The sequence below is a fragment of the Neodiprion lecontei genome, chromosome 3 (assembly GCF_021901455.1).
Source record: "Neodiprion lecontei isolate iyNeoLeco1 chromosome 3, iyNeoLeco1.1, whole genome shotgun sequence".
Lineage (NCBI taxonomy): Eukaryota > Metazoa > Arthropoda > Insecta > Hymenoptera > Diprionidae > Neodiprion > Neodiprion lecontei.
In genome coordinates, this window is record NC_060262.1 from 23,073,389 (window position 1) to 23,097,828 (window position 24,440).

Sequence of the window (24,440 nt, forward strand, 5' to 3'; positions counted from 1 at the left end):
TTCAAATTAAATGGGACATGACAATTTTTTGTGCCCATTATTTGGTTGTAAAATCCTGTACGTTCCGCGATCCTGGTAGGAGTTTATAGGACAGACCGACACATAGACCTTTATTTCTTTAACAATAAGAATTTGTTTTTCGGATTCTACAGGTCTAAAAACGTAATGATTCGTCGAAATTAGGAAAAGTGATTTTCAACCGAAACCAATACTCATCTTTATCACCTTTAAAAGTAAATATCTGATATTAAAATTTATTCTTGATAAGGCCAGAAAATTGATTACACTATAGGTATCTCAGCGAAAGTTTGAAAATCTAAAACTGTCTAGCTGGCTTTTGTTATGTTATAATACGATACTCGTGATGAGAGGAAATTTTTAGTTTAATTAATGGCGATTATTCATAGACTATAAATATTCGTTATTAGTGAGTATGTTTAAGTGAACTAATTATTATTGCCAATTTATTAAATGTGGTGCTACACGCTGCTGAGCTCCTCGTAGTGCATGCATAGGCACTAACTACATCGGTATAAAACTTACTTATTGGCGGTGACAGGTGACAGTAACTGAATGGATCTCCTATATATCCAGATATGCATGTGCAAGTTGGTAAGTGGCTAATTACTTGGCACTCTGCGTTTTGGCCACATGTTCCAGGGCATGGGTTTTGGCATTTAGATCGTATGCATGCTAAGCTGGATATACAATCTGAATTGACAGTACACTCTGGGCGACAGCCTTCATAAGGATTACCGATATACTCGGATACACAAGTACACGATCCGACGCCATTTTGTTCTTTACAAATAGCATTTGAGCCACAAGGTGATGGAGTACACGGAGAAAGTTTCTCGGCAATAACTGGTTCAGCTAAAATCGTTAAAAATTACATCAGTTGTTACTTGTTCAGCTGAAGTATTATATTCGATTAGAATCCGGTTGCAGATTTTAATACCCGTCGAATTATTCTTACATAGTTGGATGTTGCATTGAGTGAAGGGATCGCCAACAAAACCTGTAGTACAAACGCACATTGGCGTATGACTAACCACACGACATTCAGCATTGAAACCACACGATCCTGGACAAGGATCTGCGCATTTTTGGTTTATACATGCCAAGTGACTGGAGCATTCGCTGTTACTAACACATTCAGGTCTGCAGTTTGGCGGAGATCCAATGAATTGTGAGAGGCAAGAGCATGAAGGATTTTCATTAATTATTTGACACTGAGCATTTGGGCCGCAAGGTGATGGTTGACATGGATTCACTGGTTTAACCTCGGTGGGCACTGTGAAAGACAGTTTTGTGAAAGCAAATTCATCGTAAATTTGTGAAGATAAAAAATAAAGCGAGATCTTACAGATAAATTCGCATCGTAGGAACGGGTCACCAGTGTAACCTGAGGGACAAGTACATATTGGGTTGTGGTTAACGACTTGACACTGAGCTCTGAGACCACACGTTCCAGGGCATGGGTCGTTGCATTTTTGATTGCTACAAGCTTCGTTTCTTCCACAGTCCGAGCTAACCACACATTCGGGTCTACATGATGGAGGGCTTCCAATATAACCAGGAACACATGAGCAGACGCCTTGTCCGTTTACAGTACGACACAAGCTATTGGGACCGCAGGGCGAAGGACTGCATGGATTCGGTATATCCATTTCTGTGATGAAGAAGAGTGGTTAAAAGCTACATGCGGAACGATTAAAATCAGATTTATATTCCTTGTACCTTTTATAGGTGAACAGAGAACAAACGCATTTCCTGACATTCCTATTGGACAGCTACACATGGGAACATGATTATAAACGCTGCATTGTGCATTCTGCCCACAGGTACCAGGACAAGGATCAAAGCACTTATTACTGCCACAAGCTCTGTTCAAGGGACAATCTGTGTTGAGAACACATTCGGGGCGACAGCCTGAGTACGGATCACCTCGATATTCAGGTAAACATGAGCAACTGCCATCGGTACACTCTGCATTTGGTCCACAAGGTGACGGATTGCAAGGATTTCTTTCAATTATTTCTGTGGCTGTAATGTAAAGACAAAGTGTCGGATTTTTTACGAAAACAATGCCTGGGAATATAAAACCCAAATTCTTCTTACGTGGTTCACGGTAGCAGTTATTAAATGGATCTCCGGTATAACCGCCGGGACAAGTGCACATGGGTGTATGATTTATAACGTTGCATTGAGCTCCTATTCCACAAGATCCAAGACAAGGATCTTTGCATTTTTCTCTGATACAAGCCTTATTACTTGGACAATCGGGATTTATTGTACATTCAGGCCTACAATTCGGTGGACTGCCAACATAATTCAATGCGCAAGAACATGAAGGTAGACCGTTATTGTTATGACATTCAGCATTTGGGCCACAAGGTGAAGGCACACATGGATTTATTGTTGGAGCCTTCTCCGGAAGTGGTTCTAAAAGTAGTTTGAAATAGTTTTATTTTCAATCATATGGCAGTACAGGAAAACGAGGGATTTTAAATGAAAATGTTTGCTTACGCGGGATTGAGAAACATCGTGTGAATGGATCGCCAGTAAAACCATCTTTGCAGGCACAAATTGGACTATGATTCAAGACTTCACAATTAGTATTTACTCCACATGGCTCGGGACATGGATTAACACATTTCTGTTGGATGCATGCTCTATTCAAAGGACATTCCGAGCTGACTACACATTCTGGTCGACACCCTGGTGGACTTCCTATATATTCTGGCTTGCAAGAACATACAGCTTGACCATTGATTTCGCGACATTGACTGTTTGGCCCACAAGGTGATGGATTACATGGATCTCCCGGATCTGCCGCTATAACTATGGGATAATATGAGATTTTGAAAATGAAAAAGTTTGGTATAGCCATCTATAAACTGTGATCAATGACATCATATCTAATTACCGGGTTGCCTCATGACATTACAGTAACGGAATGGATCTCCAGTGAAACCGGGAATACATATACATGACGGCAAATGATTTACAACTTGGCACTCTGCATTCTGACCACATGTACCCGGGCAAGGGTTTTGGCACTTGGATCGAATACAAGCAAGAGTAGATGCACAATCAGAATTGATGACACATTCCGGACGGCAACCTTCATACGGATTTCCAATATATCCAGGTACGCACGTACAAGATCCAGCTCTACTTTGCTCTTTACAAATAGCATTTGCGCCACACGGAGAAGGAGTACATGGGCTAAGATATTCAGCAATCACAGCGGCTATGGAGCGAATAAAGTTGTTTGAATGATTGTCATTAGAAGATCAGAAATACGATATTGGGTATGTCCATTCTTACGTTGTTTTAAACATTGTGTGAATGGATCTCCATTAAAACCGAGAAGACATGCACACATTGGTGTATGACTAACAACTCGACACTCCGCATTGCTACCACATGAACCTGGACACGGGTCTTTACATTTTTGATTAATACATGCAAAGTGACTACTGCATTCACTATTACTGATGCATTCTGGTTTACAATTTGGCGGAATGCCAATGTACTCTTGGAGACACGAGCAAGACGGTGAATCATTGATAACTTTACAAATAGCATTTGGTCCACACGGAGAGGGTTGACAAGGATTTGCCTGAATAATAGGACTAGTTTCAACTGTGAAAGAGAAGATAACTCATAGTTAGTTACACTTTGAGAAACAAATCACTGAATTATTAGTCAGGAAATAATATGCTTACGTATTGGAATGCATCTCACAAATGGATCACCAGTGTGAAGTTGAGGGCAAGTACAGATTGGATTGTGATTAATGACTTGACATTTGGAATTGATGCCACAAGAGCCAAGGCATGGATCTCTGCATTTCTGGTTACTGCATGCTTCGTTTAGTGAACAGTCCGAGCTCACCGTACACTCAGGTCTACAAGAGGGTGGGGAACCGATATAGCCCGGGACACACGAACAGACTGCTTGTTCATTAATTTTTCGACATACACTGTTCGGACCACACGGGCTGGGCTGACATGGGTTCCTATCTACAGGCTCTACATTTGAAAATATATGCTCGTGAAATAAAACAGTCAGACAATTGATGAATGCCTCTTGAAATTATGGTTACCCAATATTTGAAAACATGTTTTATACGAATTTAACGGTTCTATGTTTCAGAACAACCTAATTCTTGCTTTTATATGAAGTCTTTATAATGCATCGCATTTGATTTGATAGTGTATCGAATAATTCTTCAAGATAATGCAGTGCTCTGATTTCCTATTTGTTTTTAGCAGTTTTTTGACGGCACAGCATACAAAGGCTTAGGTTACTGTAGATAGAATTCGTATGGATATAAGTGAAAAATGTTTCCTTGCGGTTCACAGTGAATATACGAAGTTATTCAGATACTCATAAATACAATTTTTAAAAGTATAAAACTTCGAGAAAAACAATGATATTATAAAGTTGACATGAGTTTTTTGACCGGCGAAACACTTATTAATTTCTTTCAAAACCAATGACGTACCTTGGAATGGTAAGCAAAGTACAAAGGCGTTTCCTGTCATTCTTGCAGGACAGCTACACATAGGGACATGGTTTAATACAACACATTGGGCCATTCGTCCGCAAGTTCCTGGACATGGATCTATGCACTTATTGCGAATGCATGCCTTTTCTCGGGAACAATCCGAGTTGAGAACACATTCTGGGCGACATTCATAATAAGGATCACCCCGATAGTCGGGTAAGCATGTACAAATTCCGTCGTTACACAGGGCATTGGGACCGCATGGAGATGGATCGCATGAATCATGAATTGCAACTTCAGCTAGAAGAAAGAATAAATTGTTCTGGGTACTGGTGATATTTGAGTTTTTGATTGACAAGTCCGTTGTATAGAACTCTTACTTGGAGGTGGTGGTTTTGGATAACAATTGCTGAAAGGATCTCCTGTATATCCATCAGGACAAGTGCACATTGGTACATGATTACGTACATTGCACAGAGCTGTACTACTACATGATCCTAAACATGGGTTTTTACATTTCTCATTGATACAAGCCAAGTTCATGGAACATTCAGAATTCACGCTACATTCGGGTCTGCAATTAGGCGGTGCTCCCATATATGATGGTAAGCAGGAGCAAGATGGAGACCCTCTAATATTTCGACACTCGGAATATAATCCACAAGGAGATGGAACGCATGGATCTATCTCATCTCGTTGTGGGAGAACAATCTCTGCAATTCAAGATTACTATGTGTAGAATAAATGTGTTAAATGAATACATTGTACAAGTTTTTTTTCTGGGAAATAATCTTACGTGGCAGCGGGAAACATCTGGTGAAGGGATCTCCTGTATATCGAGCAATGCAACTACAAATGGGGCTATGGTGGATCACTTTGCATTCTGTATTTAATCCACAAGGGTTCGGACAAGGAGAGATGCATTTCTGGTTGATGCATGCCAGTGTTGGTGAACATTCGCTATTTACTACACATTCTGGCTTACAACTCGGCGGGGATCCAATATAAGTTGGTAAACATGAGCAAACAGCTTGGCCATTCGTATTGCGGCATTTACTATTTGGTCCGCAAGGCGAAGGGAAACATGGGTCTACTTCAACCTCCACATCTATAGCGTAAAATATGTTCAAACGATTAGTATATATCATTACATTATATCGTAGCAAGGAAATAGGTCAAAAAAGGTCTTACGCAGGTGTTGGTGCGGGACGCAGTATCTGAAGGGGTCTCCTGTATAACCTGAATTGCAATTACAAGTTGGCATGTGGTTAACAACATTACACTGTGCGTTCAAGCCACAGGTTCCGGGACAAGGGTTTCTGCATTTCAGGTTGATGCAAGCCAAATTTGGCATGCAATCTGAGTTTGATATGCACTCGGGGTGACAGCCTTCGTAAGGGTTTCCTATATAGTCTGAGCGACACGAGCATGATCCAGCGCCATTATATTCACGGCAAATAGCATTCGGGCCACAGGGAGATGGGTCACATGGTTTCCTAATTTCTGTTTGGGGTTCTACTGGAAAAAGAAACGTACTCAAGAATTTATAACTTGAATAACAAACTATGTCTAATCAGGTTAACCACCGATATGTTTAGGTTTTAGTGCAAACCAAATGGTGCCGCAGTTAAAAGCCCATCATCAGTTCACCAGAACCGAATTTTATTTTTCGCATATTATTATTATTATTATTATTACTATTATTATTGGTATTACTATTATTATTATTATAAATCCAGAGGACATGTTCTTATTCATATGTGAGGCGTTGGATACATTGCAGTTGGTCAGATCAATATATTGTTATTATAATATATCAAGTTAATAAAGTGCTGCATAGGCAGGGAATCACGCTGAGAGTGCTTTCAATGTATTCGAAGTTTTCAGCTATATTGCTTATCCTTATAATATATTTCAATTGCTTAGGCCAAACAGACTTTTTTCTGACCAGCTTCGCATGTAATTGTGTTATCGTTCATTAATAACGGCGTTTCAAATAGGCATTAATTACTTTACAAGCTTCGTGTAAAGTACTAGTTAGCGCTACATCTATGTAAGGTCAATTTTTATGTCAATTTGCGCAGGTTTGCTAGGGGTTGGGTTTAATCACGTGTCGGGGTTAGGGCAGCTTTCATTTTCAGTGCAGGGTAAGCAAACTCGTGAGCTCATTCCAACGATCAATTTCTTGTTCACCCAAGGTGACCAAGGCCAATGTAGGGGATTACAAACATGTATCAATACGAAAAATATTGGGGAACTGTACTAGACTGCTTCATCTGGAAACATCAGTTTGTTCGGGTATTGGGACATCGCAGATCATGAAAATGATCGTTTTATTAGTTCATTAGGGTTGAAAGCATGTGTGCACTTTGTGTATAGACCCGTTCATTAATTGGTTTTTTAATGGGCAAAATTCAGCGGACTACATATATTTATACATAGGACTCCTCAATTACAATAAGATTACTGCAATGGTGGGCAAATGGGTAAATATGGGTCGGGGGGGGGGGCTTTAAAGATATGGTTGAAAATTTCTTTTCACCAGATTATTAATAACTTTCAATCATGAAATCGTATTTTATGACACAGCACAAACACCTGTACGTTTGTGCCATGTAACACTGTAATCAAAGTTACAACTCTTGTGAGACATGTTCATGTTTCAGTCTGTAAACTAAATTTGTATTTTGTCAATTAATTATTATTTATTCACGCACTGAATATTACCCTAACACTATTTTTATTCCCGTGTTTTCTCTAAAGTATGTTACAATCTGACTAGGAATACAAAAAGTGGTTGCAAACTAATAAGCTTGTCTACTACAAGCTTTTTCTGAATGTCGAATTTGGTATAGAAGACAGTATTTTCAGAGGATTTTGTATTGTCAAATTCGTGAAAAAAAACATTCAAAGGTAGGTAAAAGTCCCTGGTAAACTCATTCTCGCAATTCAATTTTCTCAATTTTCTAAGTATGAAAGTATCCCCCTATGGAAACATTTTGATTGAAGAAAGACTAAACCATAACTTCGTTTGAAATTTTAAAAATATCGCTAGGCTTGCTATGAGTGTAGACATGTGGACACCGATTTTAAAACCGCTAATTCTTTCTCTAGTTGATCATGTTGGCGATGGAGTCCGCCCGCAGTACCATCAGTGGCCGGCCGCAAGCTAATTTGAATTTTGTATTGTTGGGTTCTGTGATGCTTAGCCTGGATTTTCACGGGTATCAAATTGAACATGGATTCCAACGCAATGGCAAAACGCCTCGCGTCAAAACCATGGACCTAGTGTCAAAACTACGTGGTTGAGTCAGTGATTCTCAATTGCTTTTTTATAGTAAGAATTAAAGCATCTAGGATTGTCAATTGGAAGTGTGAACAAACGGAGAAAATGAAAAAGCGAGAAGGGAGTCGAATAAAATGGCAGCAGTTTTTCGAGTTGAGAAACCTCTTTTGGAAAATTTATCTATGAATATTTGTATGCAGTTGAAAATATGAAAAAATCTCGTTATCGCACAAGGAATCCTAATTTCTGTGAATGTAAAAAAAGTTACTGACAAAAAAAAAAAAAAAAAAACGGGTAAATTTTTAATTAAAAATGCAAACAAGTTAGTTTCCTTATAAAGAAAGATTGAAATTTCTTGACCAGATGAAAATTTTCCACCTAGATTTCACACAGATAAAAGTATTCACAGGCCGATTAACGTAAAGGCTTTTCTAGTTCAGAAGGTGATTTCAAATACTGCAGTGCTGGTAATACATTTTTTAAACTTGACATGAAATTAATGTCTTCTTTATCGCAATGGAAAAGTTGCAATGAGTTTTAATCACTAAGGAGAAGATTATTTCGACAGTTATAAATTAACTCGGAAAAAAGAACGTGGATTTTGCGTGTGATTATGATCTCACGTACAATTATAGTAATCGGAAATGTTTTATTTATTTCAAAAAAGAATTATGGTATAGTTTCTCTGCAGTGAAAATAAGTGCACAAAGTTACACTTTAAACAATAATTTTTACACCTGAGTTTTCAAGCAATGATAATAATGGAGAAACAAGCTTTTCTCTAAACGTATTTCGAACAATCTCTAAACAAAGTCACGATGTACATGTATAATATTAGCTTTTTCGTCATAGCAGGCCAAAAACAGAGTTGTACGCTCACACCTGGATCTCAAAATCCCGTTTTATGCCTACGTAGGAAAAAAAATAATGTTCGCATCACGGGTATAACACTTTACGCCCTTCACACTAAAATAGCTATTTTCTGCAGAAACGACACGATATAACTTAGAAGTAAAGACAAATGTTCAATATCATTTCGATATTGACGAGAAACTGTTTTCACCTGGTGCCTAATCAGTTAGTTGTGTTGTCAACCAACGTGTGTATAGGTAATTGATAAACTCAGTTCACTGACTGAAACAACTTCAACATACCTTCTCACAATAACAATTAACTTCAGCATCTTCTGTTAACAAGAATCATATTTTGCCAGCAAATCAATGCTTGTTAATTTGCTATTAAGGAATTACCTCCAGAAAATAATTCAAGAAGGCTATTTCATTAAAGCCATACTTGATAAAATAAAAGCAACAATTCATTGCTGGGAATTTTGGGTACACAATATCTCCGGTGTGTTATAATTAATAAAATACTTGTGTATACATAAATTCATGCAACATGCAGTACATATTGATAAATTGAGACTCACCTCTCTCGACAAGATGACAGCTGCTGAATGGATCGCCAGTGTAGTCTTGATGACAGGAACAAACAGGTTGATGGTTGATTACAGAACACTGTGAATTCACACCACAAACACCAATGCACGGATCACGACACTTTTGTTGAACACAAGCAAGTTGCGGCGCACATTCTGGGTTGATCGTACATTCTGGCCTGCAATTTGGCGGAACTCCCACGTAATTCTGGGAACATGAACATGCAGGACTTTCCCCACGGACGTGACATTCTGAGTTAGGCCCACATGGTGATGGGTCGCACGGATTTATTGGCACTGGAGTAACTACAAATAAAAACGAAATATCTAGTGTCACTAATTGGAATCTCTGTGAACCAAAAGCTTTGAAGTGTGGCAAAAATTCCATTACCTTGGATTTGGTCGCATCTGGTGAATGGATCACCAGTATAACCCTCACTGCAGCTACATATCGGATTATGATTCACCACTTGGCATCTGGCATTCTGTCCACAAGTGCCTGGACAAGGATCTGAGCACTTGCTTCTCAGGCACGCTTGTGTTAGTGGACACTCTGCGCTAACTATACACTCTGGTCTGCAGGACGGTGGATTACCTATAAAGTTTGACTGGCAAGAGCACACTGCATGATTGTTGACGACTTTGCAGATACTGTGTGGACCACATGGCGATGGTGTGCAAGGTTGCGCTGGTACTTCTAAAAAGATTATAATAATAAATAATAATAAGGTACAAATGTAATAATTATAATAATGAACAAGAGTATTGATTGAAAAAACTTTTGCATAGTTGGCTACTTTTGAAGTCATTATTATTGAAATGCAATATTCATGTTTGAAATGAAACGTTTAAAGCATTCGAGCCTACCATCATTTTTGGGTGGCCTACAGAGAGAGAATGGATCGCCCGTTGTGCCCGGTGGACAACTGCACATGGGAATATGATTGACAACATCGCAGCGAGCATTGGATCCGCAAGTACCAGGGCATGGGTCGATACAATGCTGATTAGCGCACGATTTTACTCGTGAGCATTCAGAATTCATTGTACACTCTGGACGACAAAATGAGGTCGGATCTCCAAAGTAACCTGGCAGGCATGTACAAGAGCCCCCGTTGCATTGAGCGTTCGGTCCACATGGAGATGGATCGCATGGGTCATCAGGAACTCGTGGCCGCTCTGTGTTCAAATTTTCATCATAAAAATTAAGGTAATGACATTTTCTCAAGGTAAGTATATCACTCTAAATCGAAATCATTCAAGTATGCAAGTCTTAAATCAAACCTTGGACTGGTGCACAAAGTGTGAAAGGATCGCCAGTATATCCTTCTTTGCAGTTACATATTGGAATGTGGTTTTGAACACGACAGTCTGCGTTTTGTCCACAAGATCCCATACAGGGATCTCTGCATTTTTCGGAGATACAAGCATGATTAGACGAACAATCTGTGTTTACGACACACTCTGGGCGACAGTTTGGCGGAGATCCTATGTAATTCTTTAGACATGAACACGCTGCTTGGTCAGCGATATTCCTGCATTCTGCATAGAGGCCACATGGACTAGGCATGCAAGCATCTCTTTGTTTTGGGACTTCCAAAGGTGGAACTGAACATAAATAATTACTTCATTAAGTGAACTCAATATTCGTATAGTTCATATAGTGTCTTCTGTCAAATTCATTGAATTATTTTTTAAAAGATTGTGTACATTACCTATTTCTCGATAACATCTTGAGAATGGATCACCAGTCATCCCTTGAGGACAGCTGCATAGAGGATGATGGTTCACAACTTGACATTTCGCTCCGATCCCACAGGTTCCCGGACAAGGATCATTACACTTGAACTTATAACAAGCTCGATCTTGAGGGCACTCAGAATTGACAACACATTCAGGTCTACAATTAGGGGGTGTGCCAATGTATGATTTTTCACAAGTACACACAGGTTGATTGTTAACCACCCTGCATACGCTGCTTGGTCCACAAGGGGAGGGTGAACATGGTTCAGACACAGTCGGTTCTACAACATTAAAAGGTAAAATTCATTTGAATCTTATCAAAATTCATCGTTGGTCTCAGGATTCAATCTACGCTCAAGGGCAAATATTTCCATCTCTAATCCTTTGAAAAGTTCTTTCGATATATATTGCATAGGTAGAAATCTGGGTAAAAACAAACTGGATTCATTGTCGAAAAATTTTTAAATAAGAATAAATTTCACTCGGAAATTTGAATTCTGTTCACATTTTACTGTGACTCAGTTCATATATCTGTTACGTTTTCACAATATGTTGTAACCTTTTCCATTAAATGTTACCGACAGATTGTGCAAACAGAAAAGACATGGAACATCAAGCATCTCGTTCATCCACGTTAATGCAACAACCCAAACCGGTCATAAAAGCTGTGAAAAACAAAACTGGAACTCGACTAGATTTGACTAGATTCTTGATCTAGAAAATTTCACTAAATTTGTAAAATCATTTGTTTTCTTTTCTAGAATTCATTTAAATTGCATGTACCCGTATTTCCATCTTACTTTTACCAACTTTAATCATATAGCGATTGCAGAATATTTCATGCTCTTTATCATGTTATTTGAATATTCAGTGAAATTTACCTGTAACTGGCCGAAGTGTGCAACCGATGAATGGATCACCAATGTATCCAGGCATACAAATACATGTGGGGATGTGATTCACAACGGAACATTCTGCACGGGTGCCACAAATACCTGGGCAAGGATCTTCACACTTGTTTCGAATGCAAGCTTTGTTTGTCGGACAATCTGCACTAAGAATGCACTCAGGTTGGCAGCCTTCATACGGATTTCCATAATAGTCTTCAATACAACTACATGCGCCTGCATTATCACGTTGTTGGCAAACTGCGTTAGGGCCACATGGAGATGGCTCACAGGGATTCAGAGCTTCTTCTGTAATTACATGCAAAATATCGAATTCACATACATAAAAATATTAATGTATTATACTGATACTCATAAAATAACGGTCAAATGGATTTTCGTTCATGATTTTCTGATATCTTAGCATGTGACTGACCTTGTTTTATTACACATTGAACGAATGGATTTCCCGTATATCCTGTTAAACACGTGCAGGTAACAGCATGATTAACAATGTTGCACTCGGCATTGTCGCCACAAGAGCCTGGGCAGGGATCTGTACACTTGGCATTGATACATGCTTTATTGCTAGAGCAATCCGGATTTATAACACATTCTGGACGACATGAAGGTGGAGACCCAACGTAATTTGGAAGACATGAGCATGACGGATTACCGCCATTGTTTTGACAAAGTGCATTTGGTCCGCAAGGTGAGGGAATGCAAGGATCTTCAGGTCCCTTTGGCTTCTCTGGTGGCACTGCGAAAGCATATTATACATTGATACTATATTGATATAATATGCAAACTGTAATTGTTCAGTAGAAATTATAATAACTTATATTCAAAATTGAACAGATAAATTTTTGTGAATAAAAATGTGACAGAAAATTCTAGAATCACATACCTGGGATGTCATAACAACTCCTGAAAGGATCTCCAGTTTGTCCTGGAAGACAGCTACATATCGGACTGTGGTTTATTACTTCGCAACGAGCATTCAGTCCACAAGAGCCCAAGCATGGATTTGTACATTTCTTGTTCACACACGCTCTTGTCGATGAGCATTCGGAACTAACAATGCACTCCGGTCGACATGATGGTGGTGAGCCTAAATATCCTTGGAGACAAGAGCATACGGCATGGTTATCCGAATTGCGGCATTGGCTGTTAGGTCCACACGGGGACGGTACACAAGGGTCGCGTTGATCATCCAGTTCTAGAATATGTGAAAAAAATTATGAACTCAAATTTATACGCACACACTAATTCATTATCGACCAAATACAATTTATATCAGTATCAGGAATTGATTTTAGAAGAAAAATATTTTATTGGCCATGATTTTTGCGTGAGCAAAATTATAAAAGCAGTTTAACAAATTCTTCAGATTTCGTCAAGTTAGTTATGAATTATTTTGGCAAAATTTTTTTCTTTCCATAAAAATTCCAAATAAATTTCCAAATAAAGCACTGCTATAGGGGTTGTTGGTGACTGAAGCTGAGATAGTAAAATGATTGATCAATTGTATAGCACTCACAATATTGGAAACCTACTGAACTGCAGTTACACGAACCTTTAATTTTACATTTTATGCCACGTCTTTAAAAAATTAAATTTCATATCGGTCAATCCAAAATATTGATAAATGCAGAATGAAAAACGTTACAATAAATTTTCACAATTCATTTTGGCATGTTGAAAAGTGTGCAAGCGGACAAAAATATAATAGACATTGGAATGCAATCCTAAACGGAATTGCAATTTAGCCTAACAAATCTTCAAGCAGATATATATATATAAAAAAAACAATTGAGTTTCTAATGTGCACAAAATTGGCCTCTAAACATAAATAATTTAATATAAAGGCTGGAAAGGAAAATAAGAGTAAAAATTTCAAAACCTGTACTAGTTGTTTAGCTTCTATATTCCGCAAGGAAATTCAATCTCAACAAGGGAATTAAATATATTGTCATAATGCTGAAAATACGCGAATAAAGCATTGTAACTGTTGTTTTGATCACTCTCCCTACTACAACTAACTTTGCTACCAAACACCATCTATTTTTACTATAAAGACGAATAAACATACAAGTCAAAATTTGAGACCAAACATTTTCCAATCAATAGCTTAAACTCTTTACCTGGTTCTTGTTGACGACAGCTAACAAAAGGGTCCCCGACATATCCAGTTAGACAGGAACATACCGGAATATGGTTTACAATATCACATTGAGCGTTCTGTCCGCAAATACCCGGACAAGGGTCTGTACACTTATTTCGTAAACAAGATTTATCTCTCGGACATTCAGAATTGAGAATACATTCAGGTCTGCAAGCTTCAAATGGATTACCAACGAACTCAGGTAAACATTCACAGTCTCCATCTTTGCACAGAGCATTTGGACCGCATGGCGATGGATTGCAGGGATCGTGAACAATAGGTTCTGTGCCTAAAAATGAAATCGGTTCGTTATCTAATCTGTTACTAATGCAAGTAATGTACCTTTTTACAATTAGCATTAGAATGCCTGGACTTGTGAGTTTTAAAATCCTCCCATAGTGATTGATTAGGTATAATCACATTTTAACTCAGTTAAGTGAAAAGGAAAACAGATTTTAGTTTTCTAAACCTGCTGTACATGAAAAATGGAATACTCTAGAGTCAAGTTTTACAGACTCAAAATATCTCATCCTACTGATGATGTGATAAATCTAAAATCATATAGTCAACTATATAGTTGATATCGTGATTTTTGAGCTAGTATATCTGATGATTCATGTTTTAGTAATTTATTATGTGATTTCTTTCATGCTTTATCGAATTTACAAGATAAATCATGTATAAATTACACGCTGAATAATAATAATAATAATAATAATAATCGCTACCGTTTCCCGCCATACCCGGTAGAGTATGTCCCCATAAGTCTACAGAAGACTTGTGCGGGGCAAGGGAAGGGATGGGTTAGTGACCATCATTATGCAGCTGCAACAGTCTTAAGATGTTCAATAGAAACAAATTCTTACAAAACATTTAATGATTGATCAGATCATCTTTCTCAATAGGGCAGTCTAGGCATTCTGGTTTTAAATTCTTTTGGGAAAAAGCAATGATGAATTTACTTGTCGGAATTGGAGAGCATTGTGAGAATGGATCTCCGGTAAATCCTGCAGTACACGTGCATACTGGTATGTGATTTAAGACATGACATTCAGCACTGACTCCGCATGATCCTAGACATGGATCTTGGCATCTTTGATTGATACAAGCAAGATGACTCTTGCATTCAGAGCTAAGAACACATTCTGGTCTGCATTCCGGTGGGAAGCCGATGTAATTTGGAAGACAAGAGCACGCAGGGCTACCAGATATCATCTGACACTGTGAATTCGGCCCACAAGGTGATGGTGTACAAGACGGTGGTCTTTCAGTTTGTGGAATATCCATTAATACTAAAAATAAAGGTGTAAGCATTTATCTAATTTTCAAAGAATTAAATGAAAATCACACCATTGACATAGAGTTTCAAGAATAATATATTAAACCGAAAATCTTACCTTGAGAACATTGAGTGAAAGGATCTCCTGTAAATCCAGATGGACAGGTACAAATTGGATTATGATTTTTCGTTGTGCATATCGCTCTTAATCCACATGTATTTGGACAAGGATCAGAGCATTTCTTATTGACACAAGCCAAGTGAACTGGGCATTCTGCATTGACAATGCATTCTGGACGACACGATGGAGGTGTACCGATATATTCTGGTAAGCATGTGCATACAGCCTGTTCATTCACTGTGCGACATTTACTATTTGGTCCACAAGGAGATGGTGCACATGGATCTCGGGCTGGTTCTATCAGAGTCGATATATACAAATCATAATGTTGTCTTTATATTCAACTATGAGAGGATTTTAACATATGTTATTTGTTTCGAAACAAAATAAAAGAGACATTATAAAAGATTGGAGACATATCTAAGAGCAGGATTAATTATTGATAGTTGATTATATTTTTGGATTACTTTGGAAATTTTTACTATACCAAGGTATAAAACTTATGGTAATTATATATCAATGAATGGTGACTAACTATGTTTTTAAGCCACGCAATGTAAATTTTGAGTCCTCTGACAATGAGAAAAAATACTTCACTGAATGTTGTCCCTTCCATTAATATAAGCTTTTAATGTTACAGCAGAACTCAAAATAATGACAATTACTCGAGAAAAATACTTACGTTTTAAACTAGTCTCAAGACGTACATAAAGAAAATTGTGCACCAATCAAATATGGTTTTTCATCTATTGCAAAAAAATGAACTCTGCTGTTTGTGAGTTGTTGATCACTTCATAGAATTATGGCTAATCCTCTGAATATTAGATTATGATATAACTTACCCCTTATATCTTCCATGTTACAAGCAAAGTACGGATCCCCGGTGTAACCAACTGGACAAGTGCAAGCAGGAACATGTGCTTTCACATTACAAATGGACAAAGTACCGCAGGTACCTGGACACGGATCGATACACTTGAATCCAACGCAAGCCAAGTGAGATGCACAGTCATTATTTGCTTCACATTCTCGTTTGCATCCAGTCTGCTTATCATAGGGATCTCCAATATAATCTGAAGGGCAGGCACACGCAGCAGCTCCATTCCTCTCCCGGCATTGTGCATTTGGTCCACATGGCGTTGGGATACAAGGGTTGGTTGGAGTGTATTCAGTAGCTAAGTAAGAGAATTTATGTGTAGTGTATTCCATTAGAAAATATTCTTGTTTCGTCATAGGAGTGAATTGTTTTCTATCCTTTTTAGGTTACTTACAAGATGGTAGAGCTAAGCTACATCCCACGGATGCATCTCCAACGAAACCTTCTGGGCATGTACAAAGCGGTTGATGATTCTGGACAGAGCATATTGCAAAACTTCCACACGTTCCGGGACATGGATCTTTACAGAGCTGATTTACACAAGTTGCAGTAGTGGGACATTCTGAGTTATCAACACACTCTGGTTTGCAGTTGGGTGGACGTCCGATAAAGTTTAGGGCGCAAGAACATGCAGGTTGGAAACCTATAACTCTGCACTGGGAGTTTGGTCCACATGGATTTGGTTCACACGGATTTTCTGCTTCTCTACCAGGCGGTGTGACTACTAGAATAAATATATAAAATTTAGTCTTTTGTTATCTCAACCGTTCTTTTTTTTTAATCCGATTATTATGTCTTGGAATAAATCATACCCATACCGTGATAAACACAATTATATGTAAACGTATAGGCAAATAAATTCATGTGTATTAATTCTCGAAAATATTCATGTATTCTTTGAACCTGTAATGCAATCAACATGTCTAATTTGTTTTGATTGTTATGCATATAACAGAATAGTTCAGCCAAAAATTTAGACAAGATTAGGACGAGAAAGAAAATTTGGTTGTGAAATATCTGACGCACAAGTTTACACGCTTACACAAAATCAGTTTGCTATTGAACACTGATGTATTCCCAACCAAAAATCGACTTGTAGCTTACCCAAAATTTTATACTGATCAAATAACTTCACTCATACTAAATTCCAGCTTCCTGAACTCGTTATTGTAGAAGTTATCATTAGAAAAGTGAGCTTGAACTTCATCTTTTTAGATAAAACTTTTCTGATGATAACTTTTACAATAACGAAGTCAGTAGGTGAAAAATCAACATGAATTATATATCTTAGCAAAACTCATGAAGTTTTGAATAATTAATAGACGTCGAATACTAATTTTGCATAAACTGAGTAATGTGACACAAGATTTTTGAACGTATTCTACCGCTATCTTTCAAGAAATCGCTGTGATTACCATGGCCAAATGATTAAATTTTCGTAAGTCAAGAAAATGAAGTTTATTCAGTTACACGCATAACAGCTATAAAATTGATTCCAGTATCGTACTATTACTGGGCGCTATTTCACACTGAACAATGAACAGAGTTATGCATAGTAATCAGAATAGAGGAATTATAAATTGACAATATTTGAAAGCCCAAGATTTGAGAATTCAGAAAATTACATTTGCCTGTTTACTATATGATTCAGCATTGAGCTCATACAAAAGTTAAGCTTGTACTTACCTTCAATCTTTGTGCAACTTGCTAAAGGATCACCGGTGTAGCCGTTTGAACAAGTACAAATGGGGTTGTGATTTACAACAAGACACTTCGTATTTAGCCCACAAGTTCCTGGACAAGGATCGACACATTTGTTGTTGATGCATGCTTTGTTTTGTTGGCATTCAGAGCTGCCTGTACATTCTGGACGACAGGAGGGTGGAGTGCCAATAAATCCTGTCTGACAAGAACAGACAGCATGTTCGTTCAACACGCGGCAGTTGCTGTTTGGTCCACAGGGAGATGGCTCGCATGGCTCAATAGGTGTGTCGCTGATTACTGATCAAACAGAATCATCAGGTTATTTCGATTGTAACTTAAGTCAAACTTTTAGGTATCAGATTTGGGTTGCATTTTACCTGGTTCCTGCACGCAGGATACTAATGGGTCGCCAATGTAGCCCGGCAAGCAAACGCAAGAAGGTGCGTGATTGAATACTTGACAAGTTGCGCTTTGGCCGCAAGCACTTGTGCAAGGATCAATACATTTGTTGTTCAAGCAAGCTTTGGTGCGTTCACAATCGGAATTGGTTACACATTCAGGTCTACAGCCTGTGTATGGATCGCCGAAATATTCAGGAAGGCAAGTACAAGAGCCTGCTCCATTTCTCTCATTGCATCTTGCATTGGCACCACAAGGCGATGGATTGCATGGGGTGCGAGGATTTTCGGTTGTTATAGGAACTGCAAGAATTGAAAATATTTCACTTACTGCGATTCTGGATAATTTTTTTTTTTTATCTTTCAAGATTAAAACATTTGTATTAGTGGTGCTTTTGCTGTGCAATAGAATTACCTTCTATTATCGGAGAGCATTCAGTAAATGGATCACCGGTATATCCTGGACTACAAACACATACAGGATTGTGTTTGACCACGTTGCAGAAAGTATTTACACCGCACGATCCTGGACATGGATCTTTGCACTGTATACCTTGGCAAGCCAGATTTCCTGGACACTCTTCATTGATGACACATTCTGGGCGACAAGTAGGCGCACGACCGACATAGTTTGGTAAACATGAACAAGCAGGGAAACCATCAATTACTCGACATTGTGAGTTGGGACCACACGGTGATGGTACACATGGATTTCCACTTGGCGTCGAAGGTATCCTAACTGTAGAAAAATTATAAGAAAATGTATTTCTGAATTCCGCCAATTATACGTACATCATTTGGGAAACATGAAAGAATTGAGTCGTCAGCAAAGTTTCCAACCCACAATCGCAATATTTTAGTTTTCGTACTGTTTGCTTTCATAATTTCATTTTTTGGGGTTGTAAGGACATTACTGCAGGAGATGAAGTGCGTATAGAATATTCTTACACGTTCAATATTCCGACTGAGATACTCAGTTGAAACTATTAAAACTGGCTTAGGAATTTTTGCATTAAAACTATGTCTTTTAGCGAATATATGATGGTTGGCTCCCAGAATTTGTACTGGTATATGTTGTAAATACTAAAACTAGGGCACACAGTGTTATGAAAATACGTGAAAAATGTATGTAACACATGTGCGTGCATTGATACTATAAATAATATCTGTGAAAATATCATACTTTCGTTCTTCAAGCATCGGAAGAATGGATCGCCAGAGTATCCTGGAACACAGCTGCAGATAGGATTATGATTAACGACTTGGCAATTAGTGTTTTCCCCACAGGTTCCTGGACACAGATCTTTACATGTCTGACCAACACAAGCTTTGTCCTGCGCACAGTCTGCGCTTACTACACATTCAGGATGACAATTTGGTGGACTACCGATGTAATTAGATTGACAAGTGCATACTGCGTGTCCATTGACTGCTCGACAGTTACTGTACGGACCACAGGGCGAAGGCTCGCATGGTCTTATTGGTGCTGGTGGATTAACTGCAATAATTAATTATGAGATTTTGTTGATCTATATTACAAATTTGAGATTTTTTTCATTCTCTGATAACAAAGTAAAATAAGGATAAGCAAGTACATATCCCGTACCAACTACTCTTTTAGATTGAGGAAGATTTCAAAATTATTAGACTTTACAATGAACAATGTTTGTACAAATCAAATTGTATGTTATTCCGGATACTGAACTTTGATGGGAAAAAAAATAGATTACCCTGAATCAGTCTTGTAGAACTTGTGTTTCAACCAAATTGAATGATTTTGTCATATTCTGTTATACGTATCATTCCGGGGGAGCTGTCTATTAGATGGTGAGTTTAAGTTTGAGAAATAGCGTTGAATCTGATGTTTAAAATACCAGACCAAATTCACATTATTGTATTAAGGTTTTTGTCCAGTTTTCTGTTAATAATTCAGTCTACAGGGTCATTTATTCATTGCGGATCGCGAGATCTGGGTAAGAGAGAGCAGCTTCTGCCGGTGCCAGGTAGAACAGCTGCATCAGTTGCACTCATGTTCAGCAACGAATAACTGACCTTGTATTTGTTATGTGAAGAACAAAAACTATCCTGTCAAGGTTACTACTGTATTAGTTGAGAGAAGATTTTCATCATTACATACCTTGCTGTGGAACATGACAAGATGTCAAAGGATTTCCAGTGTAACCGGACAAACAAGTGCATGACGGTTGATGATTATAAACTTGGCATTCAGCATTCAGCCCACAAGCCCCACTGCATGGATCCTGACATTTATTGTTGATGCATGCTTTGGTATGAAGACAGTCAGAATTTTGCACGCATTCCGGCCTGCATCCCAAGTATGGATCTCCTTGGTAATCAGGAAGACAGGTACATGAACCTGCTCCATTACGTTCTTTACATACAGCGTTTGACCCACACGGTGATGGGTTGCAAGGTTCAGCAGGTGGTTGTTCAACTGGGACAGCTAAATAACACGATATTTATTTAATTTTTACAATTACAGAAAAAGGTTTTTTTAAAGTGAGTCTGTATGAAAACGAATTTTAACTTATTATTGATGTGATCGACAAATCCTATACTGTATAAATGTGGATTATACATTGAAAACTAGGATTCCAATGTAGAAATGTTGCGTTTATGTGTGAGTCTTACATGAAAACGGTTGGCTCTCCTATGTTTTTAAACATTTTTTTTTATCTTTCATCGCTTCAGTGGAAACAAAGGTATTTATTCGCTTTGGGCGTGAAATGACTTTTTCTAACCTGACATGTCATTATGGTTTGCGACTGGTGAAAATGAGAAAACAGATAGTAAGAAAAGGAATCATGTATATACAAAAATTCATCATGTTCACCAGTGATATTATAACCAGGTAGTACATGTGGTGCTCCCCATTAATAAATTTGGATGAATCAGCTTTATGAGCATAAAATTAATTCGCATACAATGGATAAGCACAAACCTTTCTGATTACATCCAGAGAACGGATCTCCTTCAAAACCTTCATAACATTGGCACATGGGACGATGATTCTGCACGCTACATCCAGCATTAAATCCGCAGGATCCTATACAAGGATCCAGACATTTCCTTCGAACACAAGCAAGGTGATTTGGACAATCCTGATGAATGAGACATTCTGGTCTACAGTTTGGAGGAGCACCAAACATTCCGCTTAGGCACATACAAACAGGACGATTGCCTTCAACACGACATTGCGCATTTGCTCCACATGGTGATGGCAAACATGGATTTGTTGGCACTACGTTTTTTGGCACTGTAAATGAAGTGAAATTGGAGGTATGTTCATACTGCATAAGCTACCATCAGAAGTACATCTTTTAGCACATATAGAAATTTCTGTAAGAAACTGTAGCATGTGACAATAATGACCTTGTAGTTGTTGATATTTATATGAAATGAATAGCTTAAAGTAATTTTATATTATTCATTTCCGAAAGCATCGAGATATCGTATATCAAACACAATTAATTATTAGAAGCATTGTTTCGACGAATGCGTATGTGATCCATACCTTCTTTGATGCACTGTACAAATGGATCTCCGGTATACTGAGATGGACAACTGCATATTGGGTTATGATTAGCCACTTGGCAATGAGCATTGAGGCCACATACTCCAGGGCATGGATTGGTACACTTTTGACCGATGCAAGCAAGATGCTGCAAACATTCTGAACTGACGAGACACTCAGGTCGACAAGATGGTGGCGTGCCTTGGTATCCTGGACTACAAGAACAAACTGCTCGATCATTCATCACACGACAAATACTGTATGGTCCGCATGGTGATGGAGTGCACGGATTTTGAGATGGTATAAGTACAGCTGAAATTTGAAATTGAGTAAAGAATGAAATTCACATATCGTATTAAGAAATTGGCATTTCAGAATGAAATCATCCTTTGTAACTTACCAGGCCTTTCAACTTTACAACCTTGGAATGGGTCACCAGTATATCCCGTCAAACAGGAACAAACTGGTATGTGATTAGCCACGCTACATTGTGCATTTCTGCCACAAACGCCTGGGCATGGATCTCGACAATGTTGATTTAAACAAGTTAAATGGCTCGGACAGTCTGGATTCATTATACATTCAGGCTTACAACCACCTACATAAGCATCCCCGACATAAGGTGGTATGCAGCTGCATCTGGCTGCTCCATCCAGAACAGTGCATAATGCATTATTTCCACAAGGATTTGGTGAACAAGGATCACGTTCGTCAGGTAGATGTACTAAAAAAAAGTAATTAGTATAACACATGAAAATATGGATGTCAATATGTGAACCTACTCTAAATGTACTAAATAAGCATACTGTGAAATCCAATTACTCACAAGGAATTGCAGTACATCCAACAAACGCATCTCCCGCAAAGCCTGATTTACAGGAACAATACGGAGTGTGGCTAATGACTGTGCAATCAGAGTTAGGCCCGCAACTATCTGGGCATGGATTAATACATTTGTGTGCCACACAAGCCTGATCGACGTTGCATTCTTGGCTAATCAAACATTCTGGTCGACAGTTTGGCGGACTTCCTACAAAGGTGCTTGAACAGGAACATACCGGTCTTCCCATTTTCACTTGGCAAATAGAATTAGGGCCACATGGAGATGGGCTGCATGGCGAACTAGGTATTTTTAGATCTGTAAATTGTAAATGATGATAACTAAAACGTACTGTTTCATGCCGTAAATATTTTCCTTGAAAACTACTGTTTAATGTCAAGTCATCATGATTCTGGTACAATTAAGATGATACCTGACGTGTGAATCCTTACCAGTTGATTCGTAGCATCTAACAAATGGGTTCCCTTCTTGGCCACCAGGACAGCTGCACGTAGGGTTGTGATTAATCACCAAACACAACGCTCCAAGTCCACAGGTGCCTTTGCATGGATTCACACATTTCTGATTGATGCAAGTTTGTATTTGTAAACAGTCTGAGCTCACTACACATTCTGGATTGCACAAAGGTGGAGTTCCCCTATAACCTGGTATACATGAACATGTCGGATAACCATTCTGCGAAACTATACATCTGCTGTTTGGTCCACATGGTGATGGGTTACACGGATTTGAAGGTCCAGGAATTGGAGTGATCTCAGCTGTAAAAGAATAAGTTATTTGTTAATTGTAAATCATCAGATTCAGATAATTTAGTACTTGTGCTTCATCCATACATGATAAATTATTCAATTTGACAATTGAGGTTTCGCACTGCAGAAAAAGTTCGAATTTTCAACTCACTGTCTTTTTGAGGTTGGCAGGAAACAAATGGATCTCCTTTGAGCCCGCGATCACAGAAGCATACCGGAGAATGATTAACAACATCGCATGATGCTCCATTACCGCATGTTCCATTGCAAGGATTCACACACTTGTTGTTTGAGCAGGCTTGAGTTAAGCTGCAGTCAGAATTTTGGACACACTCAAGATGGCAAGCCATGAATGGATTTCCAAAGTAATTTGTCAAACATTTGCACGTAATAGCACCATTTCTCTCTTCACATACTGCATTCGCGCCGCATTGTGTTGTGCTACATGGATCTGGATCCGCTGCAAATAGGTATTAGTAAACAATCAGCATTCTACAACTTGACATATTTATTCACGAAACGTGGTAATGATTCCGAGATAGATTTAATTACCAAGGACTTGTGGCGAACAGCTGTCATACGGATTGCCATATAAACCAGTTGGACAGCTACAAATGGGTTCGTGTAATATTACTTGACAATTTGCATTAGCTCCACAAGATCCTAGGCAAGGATCCAAGCATTTCCAACCAATACACGCCTGGTTGAATTGGCAGTCAGAATTACTCAAGCACTCTGGCCGACAAAGCACATCATTCCCATTATGCACAGAATCACAGCCTCCACACACAGCTACTTTATCAGTGTATTCATCACATATTTTATTTGCCCCACAAGGCGAGGCTACGCACGGACGAGTAGTGTTTCTTTGTTGATCAAACGTAATGGTTGCTAAAAAA

General features: G+C 38.5%; 1 protein-coding gene across 2 annotated transcripts in view; it reads right to left on the bottom strand.

Moving 5' to 3' along the window:
- The window catches only part of LOC107221606, a 133,995-nt gene that overhangs the window by 53,179 nt on the left and 56,376 nt on the right, over nt 1–24,440 (bottom strand). For both annotated transcript variants that reach the window (XM_046734410.1, XM_046734409.1), the window contains exons 49-86: nt 24,094–24,432; nt 23,693–24,001; nt 23,224–23,550; nt 22,778–23,089; nt 22,352–22,675; nt 21,952–22,263; nt 21,379–21,693; nt 20,554–20,880; nt 19,600–19,914; nt 18,832–19,155; nt 18,396–18,719; nt 18,001–18,315; nt 16,709–17,038; nt 16,280–16,612; nt 15,435–15,734; nt 15,000–15,329; nt 14,018–14,326; nt 12,781–13,092; nt 12,310–12,633; nt 11,868–12,182; nt 10,959–11,267; nt 10,528–10,851; nt 10,111–10,422; nt 9,635–9,940; nt 9,235–9,549; nt 5,711–6,037; nt 5,316–5,627; nt 4,900–5,232; nt 4,517–4,819; nt 3,735–4,040; nt 3,334–3,651; nt 2,930–3,256; nt 2,530–2,844; nt 2,122–2,445; nt 1,741–2,046; nt 1,367–1,672; nt 977–1,294; nt 544–873 (exon numbers count right to left, since the gene is read on the bottom strand). In XM_046734410.1, the coding sequence (XP_046590366.1) occupies nt 544–873; nt 977–1,294; nt 1,367–1,672; nt 1,741–2,046; nt 2,122–2,445; nt 2,530–2,844; nt 2,930–3,256; nt 3,334–3,651; nt 3,735–4,040; nt 4,517–4,819; nt 4,900–5,232; nt 5,316–5,627; nt 5,711–6,037; nt 9,235–9,549; nt 9,635–9,940; nt 10,111–10,422; nt 10,528–10,851; nt 10,959–11,267; nt 11,868–12,182; nt 12,310–12,633; nt 12,781–13,092; nt 14,018–14,326; nt 15,000–15,329; nt 15,435–15,734; nt 16,280–16,612; nt 16,709–17,038; nt 18,001–18,315; nt 18,396–18,719; nt 18,832–19,155; nt 19,600–19,914; nt 20,554–20,880; nt 21,379–21,693; nt 21,952–22,263; nt 22,352–22,675; nt 22,778–23,089; nt 23,224–23,550; nt 23,693–24,001; nt 24,094–24,432 (12,087 nt within the window). The remainder of the gene's footprint in view (nt 1–543; nt 874–976; nt 1,295–1,366; nt 1,673–1,740; nt 2,047–2,121; nt 2,446–2,529; nt 2,845–2,929; nt 3,257–3,333; nt 3,652–3,734; nt 4,041–4,516; nt 4,820–4,899; nt 5,233–5,315; nt 5,628–5,710; nt 6,038–9,234; nt 9,550–9,634; nt 9,941–10,110; nt 10,423–10,527; nt 10,852–10,958; nt 11,268–11,867; nt 12,183–12,309; nt 12,634–12,780; nt 13,093–14,017; nt 14,327–14,999; nt 15,330–15,434; nt 15,735–16,279; nt 16,613–16,708; nt 17,039–18,000; nt 18,316–18,395; nt 18,720–18,831; nt 19,156–19,599; nt 19,915–20,553; nt 20,881–21,378; nt 21,694–21,951; nt 22,264–22,351; nt 22,676–22,777; nt 23,090–23,223; nt 23,551–23,692; nt 24,002–24,093; nt 24,433–24,440) is intronic.